This window comes from Falco punctatus, assembly GCF_963210335.1.
Source record: "Falco punctatus genome assembly, chromosome: 8".
NCBI lineage: Eukaryota > Metazoa > Chordata > Aves > Falconiformes > Falconidae > Falco > Falco punctatus.
In genome coordinates this window covers 5318622-5332011 of record NC_137588.1, presented here as the reverse complement: position 1 = coordinate 5332011, position 13390 = coordinate 5318622, and the positions used below count along the sequence as shown (strand labels likewise).

The 13390-nt window shown below is 38.3% G+C and overlaps 1 protein-coding gene across 6 annotated transcripts in view; it reads left to right on the top strand.

Moving 5' to 3' along the window:
* The window catches only part of GULP1 (GULP PTB domain containing engulfment adaptor 1), a 163754-nt gene that overhangs the window by 77160 nt on the left and 73204 nt on the right, over positions 1-13390 (top strand). For all 6 annotated transcript variants that reach the window (XM_080398784.1, XM_080398783.1, XM_080398780.1 and 3 more), the window contains one exon: positions 1414-1503. In XM_080398784.1, the coding sequence (XP_080254910.1) occupies positions 1476-1503 (28 nt within the window). In that variant the 5' untranslated portion in view covers positions 1414-1475. The remainder of the gene's footprint in view (positions 1-1413; positions 1504-13390) is intronic.

Below are 13390 nucleotides of genomic sequence, written 5' to 3'. Positions count from 1 at the left end.
ATGCGTTGTTTCTTGACTTTGTATTAAAATAACTAGATGGAAAGCATATCCTCCCACTTTTGCTTATTTAATTGCATCCTCCCTTCTTAAGTACTTGGGGAAATCTGTAAAACAGAAGGTACCCATACTTTAAAGAGCAAATGTTGGTTGGTCGTACATCTAGGGTGCTACGCTGCGGTTTGGGTGAACAGGGTTTATTCCTTCATTCTCACAGGGATGTATGGAAAAGAAGTCCTGCTACATCAGTCATTGCTTGGAAATGAAATGGAGGTGACTTATAGCTGTAATTGCCCATGTGTTCTCATTTGAAAAATATCAACTATTAACATGGGAATTAGGATGCAATTACTTTAACTGGCAATGAACTAAATTATTTAAAAAAGATGAGAAGCACCACAAAAAGTATTAATGAGTTGCATAAAGTATCTGAAATGAATTTGTCAGTCGTCTTCATGCTGACATTTGACATACTGGCTTAAATTTTGTTTTTATTTGAAGCAAAAGAAAAGTACTAACTGATTTCAAAGATAATCTGATATAAAGGGCTTTGCTTTTATTTTTCCATTTTCTTTCTTTTTCTTAACCACCACTGCTCCCCCCTTCCCCCCCCCCCCCCCCCCCCCCGCCATGACTGGACTGCTCTGAGAACAGAGAAAGAGGAAGGGCACTGGTGCAGCTTTTGGTTGGAAGGTCTGAACAGAATTGAAAAGAGTGGTAGGAATATCTTTTACATATGGCTGAAAAAAATTATACTACAAAATGGGATGTTTTGAACAGGTTTGGATGGGATGGATTTTTCTTTTTTGGCTGTAAAGCGTTGGTAAAGAATAAACTTCTGAAGTAATATTGTGCTGTAATTGGAGCAAGGAGCTAGTTGCACTGATAGAGGGCAGTTTTTTTCAATATTGAAACCCTGGGTGAAGAGGAGTCTTTATATTGTGATTTGTATTTTATTTTTTCCCCCAGTGTCAAGCCCATGTGAAGATGAAAGCATAGCTTGAAATAATCTGACAGCTGAAATGACACAAAACAGGGCAGTGCAAATGTGAACTGAATGTTTTTATGGAGTCTTGTAGTCAGCATTCATTTTAAAACTTTCTAACCTATGTGTGTGTAGCGTTTGTCTTCATATATATGTATAATACCATCTGTTCTGTCTCTGAAATCTCAGTGAGAAGAGCTTCAACAGAAAGCTTTAAAATGTCTTTCTGTGTTAAGTACCACTAGGCATTCGGACATAATTCTTCTTAATTCTGCAATTTCTTCCTCAGCAAAGCACATCTCCTTTTTATTTCTCTGAATTATTTCAGAATTCTTAAAATAATTTGCATTTTCTTTATTACGAAGATAACGTGCTAAATTCAAGTAGAATAATGGATTTTTTTTTGTTTTCTTATGTGTATTGTTCTGCAGGTTAAAGTGGGGGGAAAAAACCCCAAACCCAGAAACATCGTTGACTGGAGAGACTTTTCAACATGAATCGTGCTTTCAGCAGGAAGAAAGGTAAATAATTCAGCTTATGTTCCATGGGGGACATAAATATCCTGTATAAATTCTTTAGAATATCAAGAATTATACAGGGAGGTACTTAGGAATAACTGCTCCTAACTAACTAGCTAGGAATGGACAGCCTTCTGTAAGATGTACAGAGCAAAGCATTCTCAACTGATAGTTGTAGAGCTTTCTGGATTGTAAGGCTTATGTTGAATTCATATTTTCTTTATTGAGGGGTGTGTGTCTATGTGTGTACATATATGTATAAAAAATACACAAACTTTTTTTCTTTTTTGGTGTACACACCAAAAGATGTGCTGGAGAGTTTTAGAACTTCTAAAGAGTTAGTGACTTCTGTATTTATTGTATATATTCATTGGGTTCTTATTCTTGGGGAAGCCATTTTAGAAAACTGTGTTTAATATACTTGAAATATCTAATGCAGCAGAATATTTCTTAGCTTTAAGCACCTATTCTGAATTTGTAGCAGTCTAAAATGGTATGCTTTCCAAAGGAATATCAAACTGTTAAATATTCAGGGTTATGTATGTTGCTTTTCTGGCTTGTTTATTCTCTTTTTGTGGTCTGTTTATGATTAAACGTAAGTTATTTTTGATGGAGCATTAGAGATGCAGCTTTTTTTACCGACAGCTTTATTGCTACTTTCCCCATTCGTTTGTAATGTGGAAAATATTCAGTAGGTCTAATTTCTTTATTTTTCATGTTTACTTCTAAGCATCCTGAAGCGTGATACACTCTGAGCTAGAGCCCCTGCTTTAGTAACTCAATTGGAGTAAGTGAATGTTTAGTTTATGTAATGAGAATCCCTGCTTTGGTATCAATATCAAAGCTGGAGATAAAAGGAATCTGCCATATCTTGTACCAAGATGAAATGATAGCATCACTGCATCCTTGCGCGTCTAGTACATTTATTTGTTAAAGCCAGATGAATCGAGGTAACATAAGTAGTCCAGAACATCAGCAGATGTAGCTTGATCACAAAAGGAAGATTCAGTTATTCACAAAGGCTACAAAACTGCGTGAGAGGTCATTTAATATCCCAGGAGCACGATGGATGCTGAGGAAATGAGCTAAAATCCATAGTCCATGGTCTTAAGCACTGATGTATTTTCTTGTGTAGATATTTGTAACCCCTCCCTCTATCAGAAGATCTGTACCTACCAGCTGCTTAATAATCTTGCCTAGCTTCTTCCAGATAATTTGAGAGACTGTTTCAATATTCTTTAATTTTGGATGCATTTATGACAACTGGGAAAGAAGCTTGGATTTTGTTTTGTCTAGGTGACCATGTAATTCTTTTCTCTTTATCTAATGACATCTGATAATGCCTGAAACTTGGCCTGCCACGTCTCAGAAACAGACCAGTTGTGTTCTAGGGATATTTCCTTGGTGTTTTGACTTGCACCCAGAGTGCTAAAATGCTCTTTCACCAATTCTCATTGCCCTTGCCAGTGTCTGCATCTGGCCTTTATGGTCAGATTGTGAAGATGTATCCTTAGGTATCCGGGATCATTTTCAGGGGTCTGGATTCATTCCTTTCTGTTTTCACCTCTTCATAAGAGAATTCTTACAGACCTCACCTAAATTTCTTGGAATTTCATTGTATTCAGGGACATTTGCTTTGTTGTTCCGTTGATTTTTGTGTGCTGTTCTCTTCACCCCAATGAGAAAAAAGCATCATAAAAGAAGCTGTCAGGCATAATGAAATGCAATTATTGTGAATTCTTAAAACATATTCAGAACCTGAGCAACCAGAAGAATTAAATACTGTCACACATTTATTTTACTCGCAGTAATGCAGCCAACATTTCCGTTCTCGTATCCTAGGAAAAACATAAGTTTCAGTTAAGCAATTATTAAGAGTGAAGAAAAATGACATATTTTTCATACCAATGGAAGTTCAGGAAAGCTCGGCTGTATCAGCATTTGTGTCCAATAACTTCATTGAAGAAGAGATTCAAACAGGTGCAGATGCTGAACTGCCTTTACGGTATTTCCTGATTTTACTCCCGACCTTGGAGGTACAATTTCCACACGTGTGGATGGTGGGGTTGTTTGTGGGTCTCTTCTGTTCACAGGAGCGTGGATGTTTTGAGGAGTTAACTACATGTGTGCCATGGCTTCCCTAGTGGCCCCCTCTAAACCAGAATTAGTCTTCTGGTGGCTGTGCAGGTAGGGTTTGTGCTAAGGGCAAGTTCGCAGCAGTCTGTTACCTTGGAGCTACATAAACAACAGTCTCAAATATATATAGGGTTGTGAGGGGAATTTAAACAGATGTAAGTGGTACTTTTGTATTGGCCAGAGATGATCTGAATTGTGCAGACTGATAGAGTAAGTGTCCCCTAATCCTCATTGTTGCGATCAGTCTATACTAGCCTTTTAATACAGCACGTATAGAGAAGGTAGTAGCTAGTGCTGTAGCTCCTCATCTCCTCAAACTGGGCAAGCTGGTGACTAGTCACTTGGCCGGTGCTGGACCTGCTGGAGAGCTCTGTTCTCAAACCATCACCAGATTCAACCATCAAAACTTTCCTTCTAAGTATTCAAGAAATTATTTCATCGTTGACAGACATGGATAGACAAAGCAAGAAGCGAAGCACTAAAATCAAGCTTTCTAAATTTTTATTTTTTTTTTTTTAAACCGTTGGAGGCTGGATAGCAACCTGTGCTTCCATGAAAGAGTTGCAAAGGAAAGGGGAGTCACTAGGAGAGAAAGAAAGAAAGCTCTCTTTCAAATTAACCCTGATTTCTTAAAGAAAAATTCTCCCATAGTTACGATGAGTGTTCATGTGTATGGGAACAGCAGGTTTGTCCTAAATCAGAGCAGTGCTCTTTGGAGCACAGACCCCCATTTTCAACATTACCAGTACTTCCTTTTGCAGCAGAATTTTGTACTACTGGTATCATATTTCTGGGGGGTCATGGTTTGGGCATGGAACAGCCGCTGCAGCTGACAAGGTGTGCTGCTGAGTGCTCTGACCATAAAACCAGCTGGAACAGTCATTACCTGTCTGACTGCCTGAGGTCTGGCACGGACCAGAACTTCTCACAGAAGTTCTGTCTTGCACAGAAACTTCTCTCTTGCAGAAATATTATATGACTGTACAAACTGTACAAAAATATATCTTCTGTTTTCCATGCATTGATCAATGAGTGCAGCATAGCATGCTCTGTTGAAGTGGGTTTTTTTACATTTTCTTTTAACAGAGTGCCGGATAGTTTATCTTGGCATTGTAGTTGTACTGATTTTTATTTGTCTGATAGCCATTTTAGTTGAAGACAATTGATATGCTTACGCCTCAATTGAATAAAATCAAGTCGTTCATCTTTCATCCTAATAATGGCAATGAAAAATGTTAGAGCATGATGTTTAAAACATTCAGCTTGTTTCAGGAAGCACTTACACAAGTAATCATAAATAAATGGACTCTTTTAGGAGTCTGAGTTGTAATATCTGTTCTTATCAGTTAGCCATGAGCTTGTATAACAGGGAAACAACTTTATGAACTAATACCGGCAAAGAAATTTAATTTCTGGTTGCAAGTGCTTTCTGAGGTTGCATGTTTTAATGTGAAAAAACTTAGTACCTTAGATAAAATAGCATTTGTCTTGACTTCTGTACAGGTTGGTGGGACTATTACGCAATTACATGTTACGGAAAAAACTCTTGCAGAAATACTATATGACTGTACAAAAATATATATTCTGTTTTCCATGCATTGATTGAGTGCAGCATAGCACGCTCTGAAGTTTATTTTTTAGATTTTCTTTTATTTTTCTTTTTTTTAAGGATCTCTTTCCTTACTACACAAAAATAAATTGATGAACGACATTATGTTCTTGCTGCTTTGTTATTATGACAGAGATGGTGAAAACATTTATATATTTATCACAGTATCAGGAGCTTGCTTTTGCCTGTGACCAGGTTTGGGTCATAGTTTCTGAAGAGTCCTCTCACATTTTTCTTTTTACCTTTAAAGCCAGGTGTGGTAGCATGCTCACTTTGAAATGTTGTAGTGCGGGAAGTCTGTAGCGCAGATCAAAGTCTGTTCACCTTGAAATATGTTTGCATCTTCATAAATTCAGTCTCTTTTAAGTAGCTGGGGGATATTAATGTAATTCTCCTTGTAAGAGATCTTTGTAAATGCTATATTTTAATGTAAATTTGTATCTGAACTGAATTACCAATTTGTCCTTAATTTATATGTGATTGTGTGTACCGGTAATGCATATACACAAACCAGAAATCATTGACTATGGGGGTTTTGGTTGGGTTTAGTTATTTTTTTAGTGAATGGACTTGCCTCTCCCAGATGAGTTTGGCATGTTTTACTAATTCTGTGGCCTTCCATTCAAAGCCAGTGATATAAGAACTGGTGCAGAGAAATAAACAACAATTAACTAGTATTGCTTGGCTTTTGCCTCAACGGAAATATGAAAGAAAACTACTGTTCTTCCTAGACAGAGGAATTTGGAAGGACTGTAATCCAAACCTTCTGGGAGTAAAAGAGGGAAGCTTTTTGACTGTCTTAAAATAATGCTAAAAATGAAGGCACGTATGTCTGCTTCGGGCTAAATTTAGCACTGAATTACAGTGTGTGACATCTGGTGGACTTCAGTGAGCTTGTGAAGGATGTAAATCACAGTTGAATTTAGTTCATTCTTTATTATACCCCAGTGGTCCTCCTTCACCCCAGAATAAATGTGAGCCTTCGTTCACATACGGCACAAAGTTCATTGCCAAAGCTGCTGTTGTATGCAGGAATCTGAATTTGCTAATGTGATTTTTCCATATGATACTGGTTTGTAAGGTTGGTAATTGGTGTCACATGATGCGCTCATGAGATGTAAATGGTATTCATAATGCTAAGTGGAATATATTGAAGTAATAGCCTGTCATAAATGATAAGTTTCAGCAACAATATTTCTGCGCGATGGCTTTTAATGGCTTTGATTTATGAAAGTGTAGACAGATGCATTTAATGGGCAGGGTCTGACATATAAAAAAATGCAATCAAAGGTTACAGGATGCTCTTTTATGTCAATGGACTGGCTATAATATAATCTTTATTTTTATTATAAACTTACGTTGCATTCCAGAGATGACAAATGTTTTGTTTTGTATTTCTTTTTCTGAATGAGCAGACAAGAGGTGAAGCCCCAAAAGGCTGAACGGCTAAAGTATAGTCCTAAAGCAAATACTTTCATTTTCTGTCAGAGAGCATGTTTCACATTGTCAGTTAGGCGGGCTGTTTGTCCTGGACATCCACTTCAACAATAATGATAAAAAACCTAAAGAAAGAGTAGATACTGACAGACTTCAAAGGCATGTAAGAAATCACAGTCTTCCTCATTGTGGTCTTAATGTATTCTTGTGATTGCACTTTGTCCTTTCGTAAAAGCACTCATCACCTTCCTGGAAAAAAACAAAACAAGGTCTAAATCTCCTCCTCAGCTCCCACCCCAAAAAAGCTGCTTCTTGGTGTTTGTGTGTGGTGAGGGTTCCCCCCCCCCCCTTTTTTTTTTCTTCTTTTAAATAAGAATTTTTTAAGAGCAACAGTTGGGAGGAATAAAGGGTGCCTTTTTTTGTACACCAGCTATTTTTTTATTCAGTTAGTCTCACTTGACACAAAAATCTGTATCTTAATACTTTTGTAATACCTCCACAAAGAGGTTTTGTGTGTTCCAAATACTGCTCCGTGGGTTTCAAAATACAGGGTCATGTAGAAAACCAATATTCAGTGACCAAGTCCCTTTTTGGATTGTTAACTGAATATGTTTTTTTAAGTATTGTTTGTACTTACTTTCAAGTATGCCAACAAGGAGAGTTGAAGGGTTAGCACTTTAATTTGGCAAGGACCAAATCATCTTTTGTTGGTGGGGCAAGGAAGGGGCTGGTCCAGCAGCATGCAAGGGTTTGCATGCATCTGTAGGGAACTATTTATGTATTTATAATCTGAAAGCAGAAGGAACAGGTGTAATTGTTTAGGAAAGAAACAATTACCATATGTCTTTAGAGGATGCATTGCTACAAATGAGGAGTACGCCTTGGAAGCATTCTCCATAGCATTTGTGTTGGGTCTGCACAGATAAGTCTTTAACTTTTCTTTCCTTTCTGTTAACATGAGAATAGAAGGATAATTTCCTGTTGGCGATTTTATCTGCATTATCTTCGGAAAGGTATTGCAGAAGCAATTTTTTCTATCTCCTACTTTAAAGAATATTCTAGGCAAGTTAATATTTACCGCAGTAACTACTTGTTGCTTCTGCAAAACCTAAAGATCTTGTTTCAGGAGCATATGTGTACTGCTTAACCATAAAGCACAAAACACTGACTTTAGAACGAGAACAACATTGAAGGAGTTGTAAGCCTTTCGGTTTCAACCCTATTAAAATTTATACAGCCTAATTCACAGAATGTTAAATGATTTGCCTGTCAGTTTGGCAAGCGTTGTCTTTTGAGATCTACAGGCTAATAAATTCTTGATGTAAGTTGTTACTCGTGTATGACCAGTTCTTGTCCAAGTGTACTATTGTAACTTCCCCAAGCTGCAGCCTAGATGTTGGAGTTTCATAGGTACACTGCAAGTTAACTGGATGAATGGCTAATTAAAGACGAGATGTATTATTCTGCGTGAAATAAATTTAAATGTGTACCAGCCATACCTTGCTAGGAATCACAGTGGCTACTTCCATTTTATAGGACTTTTGTCTTATAAAGGTGTTGGAAAATTGCAAAGAGCATCCAAAATAGGTCACTGAGGAAAACACCATTTTGTGAAATCAAGTCATGTAGGTCACGGGATGGACGTACCTTAGGTACGTAAGCAAGAGGAAGTTATAGACATGCATATTGTAGTTGTTCTGAACGGTTACTGCCACTCCCCCCTTCTCTTTCCAGTTTATTAGCATTGTAAAGAAAAGTTCCAATTAATTTTTTCTATTATATTATTATATTCTTCCTGAATTAGAAGATTAAAATTCCTTTTTTAACTATATTGAGATTCCACTTCTGTTCCTTTTCCTTTGGTTTACCCTACCTATGTAATGTCCTTTAACAGTTTGAAATTCCTCAAAAACTTGCTTTTTAATAATTTTTTTACAAGCTTATTTTATACTTTTCCAATATAATTTACAGTAATTTGTGAACTCTGCCTCCAGAAGTGAAAAGGGCAGTTGGAGGTTTGATCTGTACATACTTCTTAGTGAAAACTTGTGAAAAAGTGCTCACTGAAATGATACTATACCAGTAATCTCTCTTTTGAATTCAACTAGAAGCTTTTATTAAAGACACAGTGTAGCTCTTACTGTGGGAAGAAGACTTGTGGCAAAAGGTACAGGCTAAATAGTGCAGATTTTTTTTTCTCCTGTTTTTTCCCTTTGATATGAGAAGCTGAACTTGTTGAAAGTTCTTAACATCAACAAGTAAGAAGTGCAGAAACAAAGACTGGCTAATCACTGATTAGTTGCAGTAATATATTATTTTGATCCTATTTTCCTTTCTTGTTAAAACCTACATACTAGCATCCAATATCTTAAAAATATATAGTATAAAATGCATAGGTTGTGCAATGAGTGTTACTACTGGAGAAAATGCAAATACTAGACTTTTTTCATGTCGTAACTATGCCAATCCAACATTCTATGATATTATTTTGCTATTTTAATAATCAACTGTTTAAAGCCATTCATAAGGCCCTAAATATTGTGACAAGGGCACAGAAAGGCAAAGCATTCTGTAAAGCTCACACTGTTCTAGGGAGATGCTGCTCTGTTTTCTTGGCAAAGAACGCTACAAAAATAAAAAGAGTAATTTATTTTTTAATTATGTACTTTGAGTATTTGCCTATGCATGCTTAGATCAGAATCTGACTCATAATTTCAATTGCTTAATCATAGTAACCTGGTAATAACTTTAATAAATTATGATTTGACACCCAGGTTGTACTCAGTCATTCTAGGAGGTGGCTGGAACAAGTAGTATGGCTGAATTGTAGAAGAATATGGGTAGGTGTATATTTGTTAATAGCGTGTAGGTACAGTATTCAGGTGAAAGCTCTGGTAACAAGCATCAAGTCTCACGGCTCAGCGTATCAGTTCATTTGTTGCCTGCAGTAATCAAAAAGACGGATTCTACCCGGTGGGTAAGACTAGGATTAGGTGGGTTTGTGAGAACCTGCCTGTGTCTGTTGCAGTGCAGGATAAAGGAACTGATTTAAGAGTGACAGCTCTTGCATGCCCCATCATGAAGGCTTTCTTTATACAAAAATAGATAATCTAGAGAAAATGAAAGATACAGATACGTATATGCACAGACTGAAACAAATAAGCTATTTGTTCCCTGAGGCATTATTACCTAGATGTAGCGCTGATCTCATGGGATGCTTCTCTTCTTCAGGGGACTCTTATTAGGCTGGTGGTCACTTAAGATCTTCCCTTCCATAGCAAGTTTTGTAAAGGATGAGGAAAAGACAGTTCCAAGATTTCTTCTCTTCTGTTATCAAGGAAAGCATCCACTGATGTCGAGGAGATTTTGATTTAGTAAAGAAATAAAGACTTTAGTTTCTGCCATCTAGAAATGACTATTTTCACTGTGGCACTAAACATAAAATTAAAATCGGAGTCTTTCTCTGTTCATCATATGAAATGGTGTGCCCACTACGTCTCATATGCTTTGGTAAGCGCTTTGGAAACATAGTTCAGTGCAGCCACTATAGCATGCATGAATGAATCATGAGATGGGGTTTAGGAAAGCGGCTAACTAAACGTGCACTGCTGAGCCATGTTTAGCCATTTAGAAAAGGGTTGATCAATGCCTCTCTAGGAAATCCATTCTGTAATATCTGTGGGCAGTAACGTGTGGAGGAATTAATCTCAAAGGAAGAACAATTTCTTGGTGCTGTTATTGCTTTCCTTTTGCGTAGATAAATGGTCAGCTGCGCCGTTATCTAATGTAGTGTCATCCTCTAAGTGCAGCACAGTTCTGGATACTTTACAAAGTCCCCAAGTCTATTGACTTCAGCGTGTGATTTGGCAGCATGTTCCTCGTCCCTGGCTATCCCAGTGCTGCTGGGGCCTCGGAAATGGCTCACACTGGTGCTCCCAGATCACGATGACCAAACATTTGATGTGAAATGCAAATTGTAAAGGTGTCTTTCCTTTATAATGGAAAGGGGCTGGTGTGACTCAAGGGGACTAGAAAGGTGTGAAGTCTCAAGTCTGAGCACAGTGAATCCTCTGACCATGCAGGTGCCCAGGCTCCGCCTCCACCCTTGCAATCCCGGCAGACCCCAGCGCTTCCAAACGTTCATTTTGTGAGTTTTTCCCCGCTGCCCTTACAGACTAGTGCATGCTTGCAGGGACAAAAACCAGAGAAGCTCTCACCCGAATAAAATCCTCTTAAAAACTAGATGGGATGCTGTGCTGCTGCTGCAGGGGCTCTCTAAAAGCCTGCGCCCCATGGCTGCATGCCACACATGTGGCGGGGCTACGGCATTACTCCCTGTCTGTAAGCAGGGCTGTGCCTCACCCTGTGCCCTTCAGTGCTGGATGCTGGTCCTTTTTCCCATCAGTGCTGGTATGTTTGGCAAAACCACCTCATACTAAGGCTTTCATCTCTTGGAATTTCTCATGCCTCATTCAAGCTAAACTCTGCTTAGTTTTTAATGGACTCGCGATGGTTCAAAGGCGTAATTCTCCAAAACTAAGGGGCACTTAGTTAATCTAGGTTACCGTAGCATTTACATTAAAGTTTAAGAGCTTCAGACAAGACCTAAAATAACTGCAGTTTTCAGCTGGTGTGATAGCATGAGTCTCTTTCCGCTTTCTACTGCTGTTAGGTTAGATGCATGCAGTTGTCAGTTTTGGTTTTGTCTAGGCTTTTGGTCCTTTCCTTAGGACTTACTGTTTTATTTATCTATATAGTGTCTAGAACTCTTGTTGCTATATAACTAATAAAATAATAATACAAACTGTGGTTTTCATTGTAGAGTTTCATATTATGCTTGTTGATGAAGAATGAAAAATTAAATATGAAGCTGTGAAAACCTGTTTAGAGTTAAAAGTGAGGGATCATGTGAACGACAAGCCACCTCTGCATCAGTTATTTGAATGAATACCTTTTCTATAGTTTTTTTTCTTTTTTTTTTTTCATATTTTTCTGGTTTATTGGATGCAGAATGTCTGAAATCTGGTATTTCTCAACTGGAGTGAAATCTAACTCTAAGCAGCATTTCAAACAACTGCTGAGAGTGGCCTAAGTTCAAAATCAGAGCTTACCATTCAGAAGGAAATGCCGGTCACCAATTTCCCCATAATAGCTTGCATGACTTTTTGCATGTCTTTGCTATCAATGTGAATTAGCCTCCTATTGATTTTGTTTAGCGCTAGGAGTACTTTCAAAAGTGTCACCACTCTGTAATTATTACCTGTGTTTAGGAAATGGTCTTGCAGTGTCAATGGAAGATTTTGATACCTATGTCACGGTGTCCGTGGATCTACATGTGGATGCTGGAAATGCTGCCTGCTGACTGGCTCTTTTAATCAGTGACACCAGACTCGTAGAATCCAGGCATCTTTTTGGGACCCTGCTATGTTACTGATTTCCTTTTGTGCCGAGACTACCCATCCATACTTCCCAATCTGCCCCCTAACCAGTGGTACCAGCGGTACCAGCAGTTACAGAAACACTTCCCTAGCAGTGGTGTTCCTTCCTGGAATCCCTATAGCATCACACTTGGAGGCTGGTAGGCAAGTGGAGCGTAAAGCTTTGTACCTAAGAAGATTAATATTGGAAAGATTACCAGCTGCTTAATTAAGACCACCATTTCAAACTTGATTCCCAAATTTAATCGCTGTTTTTCAGATTTGATCTTGCCCTGCTTGGGGATGGGAAGAAGGGAGGAGGATACGTTTGCAAGGAATGGTTATTTTTACTGGTACTTGTGTAGTCAATTGTCTGCCTGTAAAATTGCTTTAGAAGGCGCAGCCCTGTCGCTTGTTTGTGCTAGTACTAGGCATAACATGAATGGCGGGCTGCTGCTGTTATTTTTTTAAGAAGTTCAATGCTTTATTTTCACTAGACTTCCCTTTATGAATTTATAAATGTGAAAGTAGCCTTGCTGAAACTAGCAAACAGTTGATGTGCCTGAAATGGGTGACTAAAACCTTGACTTTAGCAAGGTGAATGCACATTTTGGAGGCAAAATGTGCACTGCGCAACTCTTAATTCTGCTGTGGCAAGCGTGATGGGGCAGAGGGCAGCCCTGCCTCATGTGCCAGTGTCCTCCGCGCCTGAGGCTTGCCACCAAGCCCAGGCACCAGGCCGCTTGGCTGGCCCTCAGTGCTGCCTTGACTTGAAAATACGTTTGCTGTTATCTTTTGGGTTATCAGGCTCTATTCTAACATTGGTCATTGACACTAATTTTTTTTAATTTTTTTTACTTGGGGATAATGTTACCTTTTGATATTGTACTCAAAACAGAGATCAGCTTTCAGGTCGTTAAAATATTCTGGGCAATGAGTGTGGTTCTTGGCTCCGGGGTACGAAGCAGAGGCTACAATTGAAAGGACAGGCCACTTCAGTGCCTAATTGTACTCTTGGGTGCTGCTGAATGGACTAATTGTGCTTCCTTAATTGAGAAGTGATAATATCACTCTTCAGTAATGGAGCTGAACATTACTGACACCTAGAATGAAATTTGCTTCAAGGAAAAAAAAAAATTTCCTCCAGCTTTGCAATTTTGATCCTGTTGCTGTGGTGACTATGGTGAATATCTTAAGAGTTTTCTTGCTTCTGTATATTCAGAAATATTTAATTCTTGGTTTAGTGTCAATAAATGTCACAGCTTTTTCTCTTGAACAGCTTGAAGCCAAC